The sequence below is a fragment of the Canis aureus genome, chromosome 10, assembly GCF_053574225.1.
Source record: "Canis aureus isolate CA01 chromosome 10, VMU_Caureus_v.1.0, whole genome shotgun sequence".
Taxonomy (NCBI): domain Eukaryota; kingdom Metazoa; phylum Chordata; class Mammalia; order Carnivora; family Canidae; genus Canis; species Canis aureus.
Window position 1 is genome coordinate 53,755,915 of NC_135620.1, and position 16,529 is coordinate 53,772,443.

Here is a 16,529-nt window from a genome sequence, read left to right on the forward strand (position 1 = left end):
CCTTCTTTCTTTTTTAATAAAAAAATAAAATTTAAGACGTTCAAAGAGTAAATAAAGGATAATACCATGAACACCTGAGACCCACCACCCAGCTTAAAAACAGAAACATTTGCTTCTATTCTTCATTCAAGGAGAACTGTCTTAACTGGTTCTAGATCTCAGTGCTTAGGAACAGATGCATAAAATATGAATTATAAATTCCCTGTGGCTTTTGAAGTAGTATGAGAGAGGTATCCTAGGCTTGATAGGTCCTATGTTAAAAGGAGCCAAGACTCACCAGCTCCATTTGTCCCCAAAGCCCTGCATCCTGATGAACAACATGCAGCAACTGAGGGTCCAGCTGGAGAAAATGTTTGAGGCCATGGGAGGCAAGGAGGTAGGTCTCAGGGTGTGGAATTGCTGCACTTTCTCTTTGTTCCTGAGCTCCCTGGGTGTAGAACTCATCAGCAATTTAGCTGAGGGTCTAGGCTGGGTTAAGCTGAAGGATCAAAGTAGGCATTGGGGTAAAGGCTCTTGGAGGGAGGAGTTAGTGGCACAGGAGGGGAACAAAAGACACAAAAACCAGCTCAGCCAAGCACACCTTCTTTGGATACAGTTGGACCCTGAAGCTGCAGACAGTTTGAAGGAGCTGCAGGTGAAACTGAATACAGTTCTGGATGAGCTCAGCATGGTATTTGGAAACAGGTCAGTGTCCCCACACAGTCATAAGAGCCAGCTATGGCCCCTGGCCAATCCCAAAGCCCCTGCTCCACACCCTCCATCCAGTGCAGGTGTGTGGATCTTCCCTTTCCTCCTGTTGGCTGTCCCTGCTGGAGCTGTACCAGGAGTGTGCTGGAATGGGCCTGAATAGCTGGTGCTGTTCCAAGGACTTTGTGTGTTTGGGCAGGGAAGGGCTGCACTGCGGGCACATGTGTAGTTTTCAGGTGCGGATTGATGAGTGTGTTCGACAAATGGCTGACATCCTGGGCCAGGTGCGAGGCCCAGGGAATGCATCCCCCAACGCCAGGGCCTCTGTGGCTCAGGATGCAGATAGTGTGCTCCGGCCTCTCATGGACTTCCTGGATGGCAAGTGAGTACAGCATTCAACTGTCCTGTGGGACAAGCAAGGCAGAGGCAATCAGATGGGGGAGCTGTCAAGGAGGGAGGGCTCTCAAATCCTCACCCCAGTCTTACCTGTTACATGGGCCTGCAGCCTCACACTCTTTGCCACTGTGTGTGAGAAGACAGTCCTGAAGCGTGTACTGAAGGAGCTCTGGAGGGTGGTCATGAACACAATGGAAAGAATGATTGTTCTGCCCCCACTCACTGACCAGACGGTAAGGACACTCCCCTTCCACTTTGTCCTTCTGTCTCCCCTACCTTGCTCCACACTTCCTGAGTTTGGAGTCCTCTGCTTTCGACTAATCCTCTGTCTGTCCAGGGCACCCAGCTGATCTTTACTGCTGCCAAGGAGCTGAGCCATCTTTCTAAGCTCAAGGTATATGGATGTATGGAGTCCTTCTGAGGCTGAGGGTGACAGGGTGCCAGGAGAAAGGAAATGTGAGCTTTGGAAACAGAAGAGGAAGAGAATGAGAGGAACATGTAGTGTGAGCTGGTGGGTGGGGGAAAAACTTCCATGATAACCCCAAGCTGTCCTGATGCTATTGCTTTCTCTGCGGTTCCAGGACCACATGGTGCGAGAGGAAACACGGAGTCTCACTCCAAAGCAGTGTGAAGTCCTTGACCTCGCTCTGGACACTATCAAGGTGGAGACCTCCCCCTTCTTCAGACAGTCATACTACCCTACCTCAGTAACACCACCTCTTGGCGCTGGCATTCTAGTCTGCCAGACTGGTGTCCCATGGGCTTTTGCCCCCTCACATCCAGAAGGGAGTGATTTTTATGTCTGTTTCTTTCTTTGCTATGTCCATATTGCTGCTTGGAAGCAACCAAAAGTTACCTCCTTTATGGTCTCAGATGACTTACCACAGACCAGAGCACCACTTTTTCTTGGGTTTTGAGTACAGTTCAGTTTACTTGGTTCCTCATTGCTATTCCTGAATATTTTCCACTGGGAATTAATCTTTCATATCCTTATACCCTAGATCTGGCAGAAATTTCCCTCTTCCACTTTAGCATAAATTTGCTTGGGTTTTTAAATTATTTTTTTCCTACTACCCATTCATTCATTCAACCAGGCAACATATGCACATGGCACTGTGTGCTATAAAGGATACAGAGAGAATCAGATATAGTTCCTAGCCTTAAGAAGCTTATAATTTGGTAAGGCTGTAATAAGGAAGATACACATGAACTGTGATGCAGGTCACTTGGGAGAGGTATGTCGTAAGTATAATATTCTCTAAGGGTTCAGGGGGGTAAAAGGGCACTTCTCTAAGGGTTCAGGGGGGTAAAAGGGCATATCTTTGCCTGTCTGGGTAGATCCATACTTTAAAGACCACATCCAGGAGTGTGGTCATCCCTTACTGCTCCTACTCAAGTAATACTCTTCACCTGAGAGGTTCTGACTCTACGTGGCATTCAGATCTTGTTGTTTATGGTTTATTGTCCTCATCATCCTCTTTTGGCATCTTCATTGAGCTTCTGTGTGATTTCTCTGAGGACGGTGTTGAAAGCTGCCTCTCTATAAGGGGAGGAGGCTATAGCAGGTGTTCTTTTGTCTTTCAGCAATACTTTCATGCAGGAGGTAATGGGCTGAAGAAAACCTTCCTGGAGAAGAGCTCAGATCTGCAGTCTCTACGCTATGCCCTGTCTCTCTACACACAGACCACAGATACACTCATCAAAACCTTTGTACGCTCACAGACTGCCCAGGGTAAGGCCTAAGGACTTTGAGTCCCTGTCTCTACTTCTTGCAACATTTCTGCCTCTAGGGAGTCAGTATCTTCCAGCCTTTAGGGAGGATCCAGCTATTTCTTCTGAGAGCCAAACTCTGATCCCCAGGATTTCTTGAGGGACCCCAGTACTCACTCTCACAGCATACCCATACCAGACAGGTATATCATAGGGACCTGGGAAATGTGCCTGAGACTCTTTTCTCAGACATTGCTTGGCTAGTGCATGTTTATCAAGGAGTGTACCCTATCTTTTAGGAAGTATCTGTCAGGAAGCCTTGAGAATGAGTGGTTGAGACACTCGTGAAAACTCAGCTTTGGAAATCTTTTTAGAAATTGTCCTGGGGAGAGAAAGCAGAATACTATAGTCTAGTGTGGATGAGAAAAAAGACTAGAAGAGGCATACTATGGGAGCATTTGAAGAGAGGATGTGGATCATGGGCCTCTGTGCATAGCTGAGGCTCCAGCCTCATGGGTAATGCTAATGCACAGGGACGCGGTCAGCTAGTTTTCTCCCTGCGACTTCTAGTTCTCAGAACCCCTCCCTGTCTCTAGGCAGGCCTCTCTATAACAAAACACATCGACCTAGATTTGATTTAGATTGAAATTCTGCCCCTGGCCCTGGAGCACGGCCCTCCCAGGAAAGACATTCAGACACATCTGTTATTTCTTCTTCCAGGGAAACCCAGGTGTGATACCTGGAGTAGTGAATCTGATTGAGGGAGTAAGAGGACTTAGGCCTTCTGAGCTGTGGATCCAGAGCTGACCTGATGGGGAAGGAGGGATCTAGGCAGTTAGACTAGAGTAGATGAAAGGTGAAAAGATGCAAGGGACCTGCAGTACTGCTCCATTTTCCACATCTGTTCTTATTTAAAGTCTGGGTGGGAAGAAGAGAGAGTAAAGAAGTTACAAACCTTGGTCAAGAAGTTACAAACCTTGGTCAAGGGGACGGGGAGATCTTTTACATAGCTGTATGTGGAAAGACTTGTAACATCAGAGGAGGATCTGAGTTAATCCAGAAAGGATTTAAGTCTTTAGAAAACCTGAGCTTTAGGCTACATGTAAAGATGAGGAAAGACTGAAATGGACATATATGCAGTAAGAGCAGGGGTGGGTACTGCAGGGAGGATCCGAGTGTATGTGTGTACATTTTATACACATTGCTTTTTACCCTTTCATTTAAAGCCAAGGAGATTAGAGCCTGTTTTTCTTTCCTGCCCTGCTGGTCTCAAATACCTTCTCTCTGTATGTTCTTCTGTTTTCCCCATGATCTGATTGATCTTTGACCTATGAAGTCTAAATTAGAGCATTCAGGCTTTGACCCCAGCACTTTGTCTTTCTCCACCTCATCTCTGTGCTCCCTCAGGATATATGTAGAGCTGCGCTGAATGGCTGTTAACTCCTTAGACCTCTAACTGATTCTTCTTTCTCTGTCCTGCTGCTGCTACTACCTCTTGACTTGCCTGTTCTCACTCAGTGCATGATGGGAAAGGTATTAGGTTTACTGCTAATGAGGACATTCGGCCGGAAAAGGGTATGTTGTACACCTTCACATGTGAATTTAACATAGGCTAACACTGTTCCCTGTGAACTAGAATGAGCTGCTTAGGCTGACAGTAGGGGAGCCATGTGTCAAAGTTCAGAAGCTCTATCCTAAGTCTCAGAGATGAGTGATGTATTCATACAGTCTCAGACTAGGTTAACAGTAGTACTGTCCTCAGGATTCCCCTGCTCCTATACCTGAGGACAAAGAAGTTTTATCTGGGGTGCATGGAACTGGTATTTTCTCAAAAAAGACTGAAGCCTCTGCTGAGGGGAGCCTACAAACTGGCCAGAGATTGGGACTGGGAAGTTGCTTGTAGAGAGGTCCAGGTGTGAATAGGACATAGTCTGAGCAAGGCAGCCTCCCAACTGGAGGCCTTCTGGAATCTGAGGATAGGTGGCAGAGTATACTGCCTTTGGCTAGAAGGGATCCACATTTTTCCCTTGAGATACCATGGGGTGGACATGATTTCCAAAGATACAGGGTGGCAATACTATCCTCCAGTATCTTCCAATGAAAAATTCTTCAGTCTAGGATATAAAAGAGGTTTGGGGAATGTTAAGAGATTCCTGGTGCATTTTTGAAACATTTCACCTAAGATGTTGTCAGCCTAATGCATTTTAATACACAGCCTCATTCTTTATCCCCTTGCTTTCCCTTCTCCCATTGCTTACTTCCCCATGGCTACTTTGAGTGATTGCTTTAGGCTTTAGGGAATAAGGTGGTAGCCTTATAACTCCTCAGTTTTACCTGGGATAATAGGCCTGAAGTTTTAGAGTTCTCCAGTATAGGAACAACTGTCCATCTGTCCTTCAGGATCTGGTGTGGATGATCCTGTGGGAGAAGTCTCTATTCAGGTGGACTTGTTTACACATCCTGGAACTGGGGAGCACAAGGTCACAGTGAAAGGTGAGTGCACAGACTTAGAGGTCTCAGATCTTTTCTTATGCAGTGGCCTTAACAGTTGAAGGCAGAGTCTGCTTTATCCCAGTCCTCCAACTTAGCCCCCTTGGAATGCCACCTGGGGGCTCCAGAACTGGGAACACTTGGTGGGATCTCTGACAGACTTCTCTTGTTTGGGCAGTGGTAGCTGCCAATGACCTCAAGTGGCAGACAGCGGGTATGTTCCGGCCCTTTGTGGAAGTGACCATGGTTGGCCCACACCAAAGTGAAAAGAAGAGGAAGTTCACAACCAAGTCAAAAAGCAACAACTGGGCTCCCAAGTACAATGAGACATTTCACTTGTGAGTTATGGGGTAGGGAACCTGCAGGACTCTGGGGTGGGGGTGAGTTGGGGAGTAAGACTTGAGAGGAGAGAGGAGGGATGGGTTGGATGGGGTAAATTCAGTTGAACACATTCAGCTCTGGCCTCCTCCCTTCCTCCTACCCTGTGCTCACAGCCTCCTGGGAAATGAAGAAGGGCCAGAAGCCTATGAATTGCAAATATGTGTGAAGGATTACTGCTTTGCCCGTGAGGATCGTGTTTTGGGGCTGGCTGTGATGCCTCTGAGGGATGTAGCAGCCAAGGGCAGCTGTGCTTGCTGGTGTCCCTTGGGCCGGAAGATCCACATGGATGAGACAGGCATGACTATTCTCCGGATTCTATCTCAAAGGAGCAATGACGAAGTGGCTCGAGAGTTTGTGAAGCTCAAATCGGAGTCTCGTTCCATGGAAGAGGGGAGCTGAGCACCTAGATTCCTGTGCCAACCAAATGGCATCAGTTCCACAAGTCAGGGCCAGTGAGAGTTACTATGTAGCCAGCTTAGGGTCCTCATAGTCAAGGGGCTGACTCCTTCAGTTTAAGGAAATTTAAGGAAAAATTGGGGTGATCAGAATACGTCTTTTCATAGAAAGAGTCACAAATCCCTGACCAGTAGGTCTGTGGTGCTAGGAGCTGGGCTGTGGGGGCTACTGCATAGGGAGGTTTTCCATAAAGGGAGGGACAGGCATTTCTAAGAGTGTTAGCCATTCTTGGTAGACACCCCTTCACCCCACACCCCATCTCTACCCCTCTCCATGCCATACATTATCCAGTTAGACTTATCCATATCAACCATTAGAAGAACACAGAGAGCCTGGAGCATGTACCTGGTTAGCTAAATAGTCAGTTGAGCCTACAGTTGTTGCTGAGCCCTATAGTCTGGATTGGGAGTATGACCAGGGCACGAACATACAGAACAGAATTTAGACCATACCTTGGTAGCAGGATCCACTAGTTTTGTGGAGCTCCATGAAAACAAGGCTTTGAGGGCAGCCCGGGTGGCTCAGCGGTTTAGTGCCGCCTTCAGCTCAGGGCCTGATCCTGGAGACCTGGGATCCAGTCCCACATCAGGCTCCCTGCATGGAGCCTGCTTCTCCCTCTGCCTGTGTCTCTGCCTCTCTGTGTCTCTCATGAATAAATAAATAAAATCTTTAAAAAAAAAAAAAGAAAAAGAAAACAAGGCTTTGAGACTGAACAAGATACCTTCTAGAAATGAGCTGTGCTAATCCTTTCCCCCAAATTATATGTCATGAGTAGAATGAGGTTCACATGGTACTTCGAGCCCTGAGCTCGAATACTTTTGGAACCCAGGCACCAGAGGCCCCCTGCTCAGGAGCCCCCTCCCTCACTCCTGTAAGAAGGGGAGCAATGATGTTTTCAGACATGAGAGGCTGTTCCTTTGTGTATGTACCTGAGGGCTAATTGAAGGATCCAGGAGAGAGGGTTGTGTTTTCTTCTTGGGTAGGCTCTGAAAAAAGCCAAAAATTGTAGAAACCAGTCTAGAAGCAGTCCTCCTTACCTAAGGCTCCTGCCTTCTGGTTGTCCTCCACTTTGCAGAAAGAATCTAGTCTTTGGCCTCACCCCTCTTCATCTAGGTCAGCTGCTGTTCCCCTCACAGATGTTCAACCCTACAGAAGGAGCTTGGACTATCTATCATCCCTTTTACAAGGCTGGATGGAGGAGGCTTCAACATTCTCTGGGAAGTCAGAGACAAACTCTTTCAGGAGGTCATATGGACTTCTCAGGCCCTTGATCAGAGATGTGACGTGGTTCTTGGATATCCTTAGTAGCAGCCTCCTGGACCTCCTGAGGACTCTGTGTTGTCCACAGCTGTACTGGCCATTACATGAAACAACAAACCAAGCATCTTTGCTGTTGTTAATTATTGTATGTGCCATTGTTACAGAACATTTTTGGCTAGTCTCTAATAAATTCTCTTATAGCAACCTCTGGGGTCTGGTAATTCTGTTAAGGTGTGGAAAGTTGTAGAAATGACTATCTTGTATAACCCTGTAAAATGGTAGATTTTGTATCTGGCCCTTCACTGCCTCCTCCTCCTGACAAATGATGGAACCTAAAGCAGCTCTGGATAAGCACCAAGCAGTAAAGCAGGTAATGGACTAGTATCTTGGCCTTGACTAGAGACCACCACCCCAATTAACAGAGTCATGGGACCCAAAGTATCGGCTTCCTGCAGAAGGTCAAGAAGAGTAGATCGAGAAGAGATGTCATGTGCCAGTGAAAACTAGTCCATGTTGTGAGGACAAAGTAAGGGTCTCCTGGGGAAAAGTGTGCCTCTGGGGATTGGTAGAGGGCTGCCATGTACAGGACAGAGAAGTAGGCCTAGGAGTAGAAATTGGCCTTTCATTTGGGAAAATTCAAGGAAGGAAAGCTGGAGTAGAAAATCACCCCTGATATTGGAAAAAAACAAGACAATAGTGAGGCCTCCTGGCATGGGAATCAGAGAAGCTGACACACGAGAAGTGCTTGCTTAATTTCTTAGCCCTTGCAGGGTGGGGGCTGAGTGAGAGCACAGGACAGGGGATTAACTCCAGCCTTCCAGTTTCTCATTTCCATTTACTTGCTAAATAAATCCTTGCGATTCAGTTCCCCAGTTATTTTTAAACTTCCTCCTTCTTTCCCAAATCATTTGCCCTCAGTCATTTCTGCCTCAAACCTACCTGTTGAATCCATTCTTACCTCAGTTCACAGTACCACAACTGGAATAGTGGCTTTTAGTTTCTCTTGACTGATAATCACCCGCCTCTGTTCTGTTCTGCTGCCCTCTTCACATACTCTGGTTAATCTTCCTCCTGTTAAAGCTACTGGGTGGTTATCTTATCATAGCCTTCATGCTGAAGTTCTAAGACCCTCCAAGACAGTGCATAAATCCCCTCACCATCCTGTGGCTATTCTTTTTTTTTTTTCCCCCCCCCTGTGGCTATTCTAAAGCACTTACCCCTAGTTCCAACCGCACCCCCACCCTGTGCACTCCTACCCTGTGTGCCTTTGCACTTGTTTCCCCTTGCAGACTTTTCCATGGCCTGCTGAGTTCTGAAACTTCCTGGCAGCCATTAGGACCCAACCAACCCTGATCCCCCTTCACAGAGCACTTTACATAGTTATAATTTAATTCTCTGTCTTCCTTCATAAGCCTGTGTGTGATCTATCCACAAAGGCAGGGTCATAGTATTTCATCTCTGTTCCCCAGTGGCTAGCACAGAGGGCACTCAGGTACTGAGCCGGGCCAACAGCTGCAGGATCCTTTGGGGAAACCCCGAGGGGAGGGGCGGCGGGGAGGGGCCGTTGGCGGGCGCCTGAGACGTGGGGCGTGGCTGGAGGTGGTGGTGGGAGGGGCGTGGTCAGAGGCGGGGCTCTGCTCTAGGCTTGAACCTGGGGCTCTAGGGCGCCAGCACAGAAAGCGTTAAGATGGAGGTTGCTGGAGTTGGCGCCCGCAGCGGAATGGTGAGCAAGAAGCGCCCGAAGGTGGCGCCGGAGGAGTTGGTTACTGCCTTCTCCCTCCCAGCACTGAAGAGACTACCCTCATACTAACTGACACTCGTACAGCTATTTGAACTTCCCAGTAATACTGTCCAGCCTCTCACTTTCTTGTAACTGTTCTCCTGATACTTCCCGAGATTATTGCTCCCTCCCCGTACTTGAGTATACATGTTTCCCAGACACCCCAGAGAAGATATTTTTGCCCAGATACCTAGCAAAGGGGATCTTTATCCTCCACCAAATACTTCCCAAAGTGGGACACATTTATCCGGTTACTCATGAAACAGATACCCCCAAGTCCCTAGCTAAGGCGCGTTCCTATTAACTCATGGAGTTTGTCCACTTCTCCAGCACTATCCAGATTCACTGAGAAGCAGCATCAATCTTATACCACATTTGAATTGAAAGTGGCACATTTGCTATCCTTCTCTCATATGGCACAGGAGACCTACTTGGTAAAGAAAAGTCCAATTCTGGCTGGCTACCCATGGCTTGCAACAGCCTTGCAAGTTTGAATTAGTAGCTATTTAAAACCAGATTTCACATTTTAAAAATGCAGATTTCTAGTTTAAAAGGGGTGGGAGGACCTGCTAACTTTTAACTCACATTCCCACAAAGTAACTGGTGATTGGAGCTGAGAAGCAACTGTTAAATTACAGTAGTTTATTACAGACTCCATTACTCATTTTCTTGCAGTAGGCTTTGCTTTATTTGCCTGGCATGTGATAGGCATTTGAGTTTGTGCCCCTGATGTAGGACTTTGGTTTGGGTCATTTTTTTTTTGACCCAGTATTTTTGAGCTCTTAATGGAAACTGAAATCCAAAGAAGACGGCTAATACATGTTTAGATTCTTTTTGGTTTCTGCAATGTTTTGATTAGGATCAGAAATTGTCCTAGTAGCTAAAACCCAGGGTGAAATCTATACCAAAGTCTTTGTGGTAAGAATTCAATCAAAATATGTATAGGAGCTCTCTGGTGCATTTGATCTTGAAGAAAGCCAGTGTACCCAACCCATCTCTGGTGAGGTCAGGCCAAGGACAAGAGATTATTTGAACACCTAGTTATAAAAGTGCCTGACTCTGGTCTGTATAGGAAGTAATGTCTGAAAAGTGCTGCCTCCCTTGTTCCAAAACAGACAGATAGTAACCCTCCTTCCTCCCTGAGGGAAATAACAGGCCTCATAATAATCAAGAATGGTGATAATCTGCAGTCTACTTCTAAACAGAAGTAGAATAGAAGTGAATTTTTTAAAAAATTGTATTTATTTTAGAGGGAGAGAGAACATGAAGGGGAAGGGCAGGAGGAGAGAGAATCGCAAGCAGACTCCATGCTGAGCGCAGAGCCTGACATCTCATGACCCTGAGATGACCACCTGAGCAGAAACCAAGAGTTCTTTGCTTAACCAACCATCCAAGTGCCTCAACAGATTTTTAAAGAAGTAAAATCACTTCTTTGAGCACAAGTGTATGATCTACCTATTCATTGTGAATATTCAGACTCACACCCTGAATGAAACTGCTATACCTAGAAGTAGAATAGCAAAGCTGAAGAAGGAACATGGAATAATGGAAATGGTATTGAAGTGGAAGTCAAAGAAAGATGAATACTGGTATCAGCTCTACTACATACTAATAAAGGGACCTTGATTTTTAACTTCTCAGAAGCTCAATTATCTGCAGCTGTTAAACTAATGATTCCTGCCGTGTCTGCCTCAGAGGGACAAATGGGCTCATTTAAATGTGAAAGCACTTGGCAAACTATACACTTTCTCTAGGTGTATAAGGGATGATTATTATAAATGATCCTTCAAGTTCTGATTAACTTCTAAGAAATTAGTCTTGTGTCGCAGGTTCAAAATAAGCAAATATTTGCTGGGCACATACTATGTGTGAGATAATTAGGCACAGGGCCTACCACTGAACAAAACAAAAGCTGTATAAATTTAAGAGTGAGTAATTAGCATATTGAGTGCCCACTAATACTCATTGCAGTATCACGGTATGATTAGGCAATAGGAAGAATCTAGATTATGGGTTTAGGTTTGCCACTATTTTATAGCTGCATAAACCTAAACCTCCACATCTATAAAATAAGTAAGTTAGACAAGGTAACCTCTAAGTTTCCTTCTAAAATATGTTTGTCATTCATTAGAGATTCTAATTTCTGAAGTTCCCTACTGCTAAGAGCTTATTGCCTTACAGGGATGATCAGACTGACAAAACTGAATGATCATAGAACCGTAGGAGAATAGAGTACTAATGTCATACTAGATACAGCACAATAGTGGTAACAACAGTGTTTTTCTGTAGGTAACAGAGAGGCTTTTTGGAAGACCAGGGAGTCCCACAAGGATGGAAAACTTTGGATCAGAGGAAAGGAAAGAAACTCTATTGTAGATATTAGAAATTGAATGAATGGAAGTGCAAGAACATGCCATTTATTGTTTTCCTAGTTTATCCTTCAGAATCCTTGGAGAAAAACAGCTAGTGCATTCAAAAGGGTTTAACTGTAGAGAGTTGAGCCAAAGGGCTGTTTACAGATGATGAGTATTCACAAGAACTAGAGAAGAATGGCAAAACACACCAAGAGTGAGTGCCAAGTTAGCAGGATTTCTTGACCTGAAGAAAAAGGGAAGGGAGTGTTGTTACGAGAGCCTACCTACAGCTACAATCTGGAAGACGGACTGCCTGACAAGAGCTATGGCCATAAGGACTAAGCAGCTGCTATAAGCAGAAATGAAGTAAAGAAATAAATGCTCTCTAATCATTCTCTCTCTTCCTGCTCTCTGGTCTCTAACAAGTACTTTCCTTTGGCAAAAGCCAAATAGAAACCTAGAGGCAAGATAGTCTGAATGACATAGTTCATAGAGGTCAGCTTCCCAGAACAGGGCAGGGGAGTTAGGTGGGAAGAGACACAGCACACAGAATAACCAGCATACAAGGGATCTAGGGAGGAAAAGTCACCACATAGGCTCTTCCCAAGAAAGTTCAACCTAAGTTCAAATTCAAAATCCACTTTAAAAATAAATAAATAAATAAATAAATAAATAAATAAATAAATAAATAAATAAATAAAAATAATTTTAAAAATTTTAAAAATAAATAAATAAATAAATAAATAAACAAAAAACAAAATCCACTTTAAGGCTTAGTCTCCTTAGCTGTGAAATGGGGATAGTAATGCCTTTGTCCCAGGATGATTGTGAGGATTCTATGGAGGGTGGGAAGGAATAAAACGAGACTCTGAGGTTAATGACAGTGGCCTGAACTTAGGTAGAAGCTTTGGGGATAGAGGAAGTAGATGACTAGCCCAAGTTAACTCTTTATTCATGAGGGAGAATGTATGGAACTTTGTGATTAATTACAAATGGGAGAGTGAAAGAGCATGGTCAAAGATGACTCTTAGGTTACTGGCTTGGGCCACTAGGTGAATGGTAAGACGGGTAACTGATGTTCAAAGACAGGAAATAGAAGAGAAAGCACAGATTTGGGGTGTGTGAGAGATGTAGAATAGAAATTATTTCAGTTTTGTAAGTGTAGATTTTTTTTTATTGTAAAATACATGTGTGAAACTTACTACTTTAACCATATAAAAATATAACCAGAATTTGGTAAATTAAGTATATTCACAATATTGTACAATCATCCCTAGTACTTGTTCCAGACATTTTTTAGCACCCCAAAAGGAAACCCCATCCATATTAAGCAGTCATTCCTCATTATTATTTTGAGACATTTGTGTAACATCCAAAAACCGACAATAAGTAGCTATTTGGATATGTAATTCTGAAGCTCGGGATAAAAATTCAGCCTAAAGGATATAGATTTTTGAATCATTATCATGTAAAGAGGGAGTTCTTAACCTGAGACCTTTGGACTTGATTGAAAATCTCTGAATGTCTTGAATTGGATGTAAAATGTAGATAGGTATGTATGTTTATTTTTATGAAGAAAATTCTCTCAAAAGAATTCCTTAACCTGAACAAAGTTACTAACCACTGATGGTTATATAGTAAATAAAGCCGGGAGGAGTGTGGGGGGAAGTGGTTAAGAAAACTTAGGGAAAGTGAGTAATGAGAAAAGAATGAAGATGAAACCTTGGGTAACATTTAAGGTATAGAGAGGTCCAAAGGGAAGTAAGAAGTCTAAACACAAGAATTAAAATTCATGTCTTCTTCAAGATGAGTGAAGGCTTTTAAAGGGCAATGTCATTTCCTAGTTTTTAGATAGACCTCACTTGTTGCCTTTGCCAAACACCCATTCATTTCATAAACTCATTCATTTGTGCTCTTAAATAGATGGTCTATTTAGGTGACTAGCCATAACTTCTTCCTGATTTAGTCTTATTTTTGGCCATTAGGTTAGTGGGGAGAGTATCATTTACAAAGTCAATAATAGAGAATTGACTAAATTACCATAATTTGCAATAAGCGTGTGTGCGTACCTCTGTGTGTCTAGTATATTATGGACTTTATGATAAACCAGCAATTTTCAAAGTATGGAACCAGAACCAACAGCATCAGCATTACCTGAATTTGTAAGAAAAATAAATTGTTGGGCCCTATTACAGACCTGCTGAATCAGAAACTCAGGGGACCCAGCTTTCCAGGTGGTTCTGATGCAAGTTAAAGTTTGAGAACAACTGTGGTAGACCATTCCTGGCTAACTTGTTTCAGTACATAAATAAAACATGGTTTCCTCATTATTTTGTTACCTTTATTTGGTAAAATATGGATGGCAACATTTTGCAATGTCTGATGAGTTCCTCATGAAAAAGGCTGACTGAACATTCTTGTCTATGACCTTCTCCACCACTGAATTACTAACACAAATACTATTACCTACATAGTATTACCTTTGGTGTGTAGTGCTTATCTTCAATGTAAATTATAAATTGTCTAGTTATTAAAATGCTTTGGAAAAGGAAATAATTATTTATGTGAATACTCTCATCCATTCAGCCCTTTGTTTTGGAATCTCCTAGTCTTCTGCTGAGTCATACCCTTGGCTTCAGAGATTATGAAATGGACCTCACTGAAATTGCATTCTTCTCTCTTCTCTACCCCTATCAAGACATTTCTCGGGATCCCTGGGTGGCGCAGCGGTTTGGTGCCTGCCTTTGGCCCAGGGCGCGATCCTGGAGACCCGGGATCGAATCCCACATCAGGCTCCCGGTGCATGGAGCCTGCTTCTCCCTCTGCCTGTGTCTCTGCCTCTCTCTCTCTCTCTCTATCATAAATAAAAAAAATAAAAAAAAAAAAAAGACATTTCTCAGCTATGTGGCCTTGCCTAGAGATGCAATAGCTATATACAAATCCCTTAAGTAATCTTAGTTACCATTGTCAGAAAGAAATTAGAAGCTACAGAATGAATTTGAAAAGAATTGGACTTTGTTATCAAGGCCAATCAGGGAGTGTTTTCCCCTTCTGCTAGTCCAAGGGATAAGCCAGACAGCACAGTATTTTAGTTACTTCTGTTTTTCTAAGAAGATTGTACACTAGTTGAGGGCATGGATGATGTCTTATCTTTGACCATGTTTTAACTAGCACATACTAGGCACTCAAACACTTGCCAAATTAGATTTACTTAATCTAGAAGTTAGAAAATAAAGAGTTTAATTCTGGCTTTACTGCTAAGTCACTGAGTTAACTTAATTGACCTCTGTTTTCCTCACATCCGAAACAGATATAGTTTTGCCCTGCCTACTTCCCAGTATCTTTATAAGAATCTAAAAAGGAAATATATGTAAAATACTCTTTAAACGTCCAGAGAACTCTATAAATGTGAGGTTACAAAATAGTCTTGGTTTATACACTATTTTAGAGGAATAATTGGTTCATTCTGGAGTGGAGAGAACAACAGTACAGTGAGCTAAAAGTCGAGATGCTGGTTTTAATCCTGATCTCCTTTAGATTCTTTGGGTCTTAATTTTCTTTTATCTCAAGTGAGGAAGGACAGAACAAATTGAAATGGTAGTTCCCATCCTTAGTTACACATTGAAATCATCTGGTACTGAAAAATGCTGGTGCCTGGAACAAACTAGCATAAGTGATTTAATTGGTTTGGGATACATGTTGGGCCTCAATTTTTTTCTTTACTCCTCTTCTACAGCCAAAGTTTGTTTGTTTGTTTGTTTAAATTAGCAAAACCGTTATTCAGATACAATCTTACACAAAAATTCAGGTTATGAGTGGAGCTTCTGCAGTCATTTTTTAAGCACTTTAAGCCCTGACTGCCAATCTTTTTTTTCCCCATATCCCATTTTAGAACTCCTAAGGCTTCATAGAACACTGTTAGAAAAACATTTCCAAAATCTCTTCCAGCTCCAAATCAGTGTTATCATCCTATGCCTTCTCATAAGATCTCTGTCCTATCTTTGACTTAACACCAATCTGACCCAATGTCAGACTGATTATTAAGGAGGCTAGCTTTCAATTTACCTCACTAGCTCTTTTGCTGCAAGGCAATGAACAGTATAAAATTTAATAGGCAAGAGGACCTCCTGGATTTCTTGTTGCCACCCCTCCCAGAGATTCTGAGTCAGTATTTCCAGAGTGGGGGCCAGGTGTCTATATTTTCCACAAAGACTTTTCATGTTTTTGAAACAATTGGTTCATGGACCATGCTTTTGGGAATGATTGCTCGAAGAGATTCTCAGTCAAAAGTAAAGAAATAAGGGGTGCTAAAATGTGGGTGCATAGAGGAAGAGTGGATTTTCTCCTGAGCTCATTGCCAGATCTACCAAAGAGAAGCATGTGGGCATTTAAGACCTTAAATTGTACTTCTGAACCATAGCATTTGACCACAGTAAATTGTACTTCTGAACCATAGCATTTGACCACAGTTCTCAGTTACCGCCCTAGAAATGCACTTGACAGTTGTCTCTTCATCTGTGGCCAAGTCTACAAGAGAGATGATAATTGTGGTCAAGAACAGTCAAGCAAGCTGGGACTTGAATCTCTACCGCTGTGACTTTTCTGCTGCTCTCTGATTATATGACCCTGAGCAAGCAGTTTAATCTTAGGCCTCAGGGTTTTCATCTGTAGGAAAGAATTGAACTCTCTAGGCCCAGATTTTAGTGAAAATTAAATAAGATCTATGTAAAACACATAGTAAAGTGTCCAGCACACAGTGAATTTTGATAAATAGTATTATATCAGCAGGGCAGGGACTGATAAGGAGTTTTTGTTTTATCCTTAGGTGGTGTTTCTCTGAAACGAAATACATGAAATGTTTTATTTCAGGTAAGTGCTTAGCTTATATCTGCTGAGATTCTCAAGTTCAACATCAATAATGATCTTTGCTTACTACTATACAGTACCATGTTCTATCGACAAAGCCAGGAAATTGGTTGCTTATCACTCATTAAGGGACTGAAGCCCATCAAGAA

The 16,529-nt window shown here is 43.3% G+C and overlaps 2 protein-coding genes and 1 long non-coding RNA gene across 49 annotated transcripts in view; 2 read left to right on the forward strand and 1 right to left on the reverse strand.

The window, feature by feature from the left end:
- The window catches only part of UNC13B (unc-13 homolog B), a 231,367-nt gene extending 223,783 nt beyond the window's left edge, over positions 1-7,584 (forward strand). For 6 of the 11 annotated variants that reach the window (XM_077912416.1, XM_077912419.1, XM_077912420.1 and 3 more), the window contains 10 exons: positions 299-684; positions 917-1,069; positions 1,193-1,316; positions 1,421-1,477; positions 1,665-1,745; positions 2,668-2,815; positions 4,312-4,368; positions 5,194-5,286; positions 5,462-5,621; positions 5,778-7,584. In XM_077912416.1, coding sequence (XP_077768542.1) covers positions 299-684; positions 917-1,069; positions 1,193-1,316; positions 1,421-1,477; positions 1,665-1,745; positions 2,668-2,815; positions 4,312-4,368; positions 5,194-5,286; positions 5,462-5,621; positions 5,778-6,063 — 1,545 coding nt within the window. In that variant the 3' untranslated portion in view covers positions 6,064-7,584. The remainder of the gene's footprint in view (positions 1-298; positions 685-916; positions 1,070-1,192; positions 1,317-1,420; positions 1,478-1,664; positions 1,746-2,667; positions 2,816-4,311; positions 4,369-5,193; positions 5,287-5,461; positions 5,622-5,777) is intronic. The other 5 variants (XM_077912425.1, XM_077912421.1, XM_077912415.1 and 2 more) reach the window with 2 other exon arrangements.
- LOC144322425 (uncharacterized) lies at positions 567-9,154 on the reverse strand. Of its 32 annotated transcripts, none has more exons than XR_013388089.1 (9): positions 8,757-8,986; positions 8,339-8,451; positions 7,050-7,106; positions 5,128-5,259; positions 4,830-4,907; positions 3,533-3,711; positions 1,360-1,506; positions 1,174-1,252; positions 567-1,091 (listed from the first exon to the last, which is right to left on the reverse strand). It is a non-coding gene; the product is annotated as an uncharacterized LOC144322425 (long non-coding RNA). The 32 variants fall into 32 exon arrangements; XR_013388077.1 differs by having other exon boundaries at positions 1,360-1,544; XR_013388090.1 differs by having other exon boundaries at positions 3,602-3,711; positions 8,757-8,985.
- LOC144322417 (phospholipid-transporting ATPase FetA-like) overlaps positions 8,995-16,529 on the forward strand; it is a 126,420-nt gene continuing 118,885 nt past the window's right edge. For 5 of the 6 annotated variants that reach the window (XM_077912436.1, XM_077912441.1, XM_077912440.1 and 2 more), the window contains exons 1-2: positions 8,995-9,103; positions 16,340-16,383. In XM_077912436.1, coding sequence (XP_077768562.1) covers positions 16,365-16,383 — 19 coding nt within the window. In that variant the 5' untranslated portion in view covers positions 8,995-9,103; positions 16,340-16,364. The remainder of the gene's footprint in view (positions 9,104-16,339; positions 16,384-16,529) is intronic. The other variant, XM_077912439.1, reaches the window with a different exon arrangement.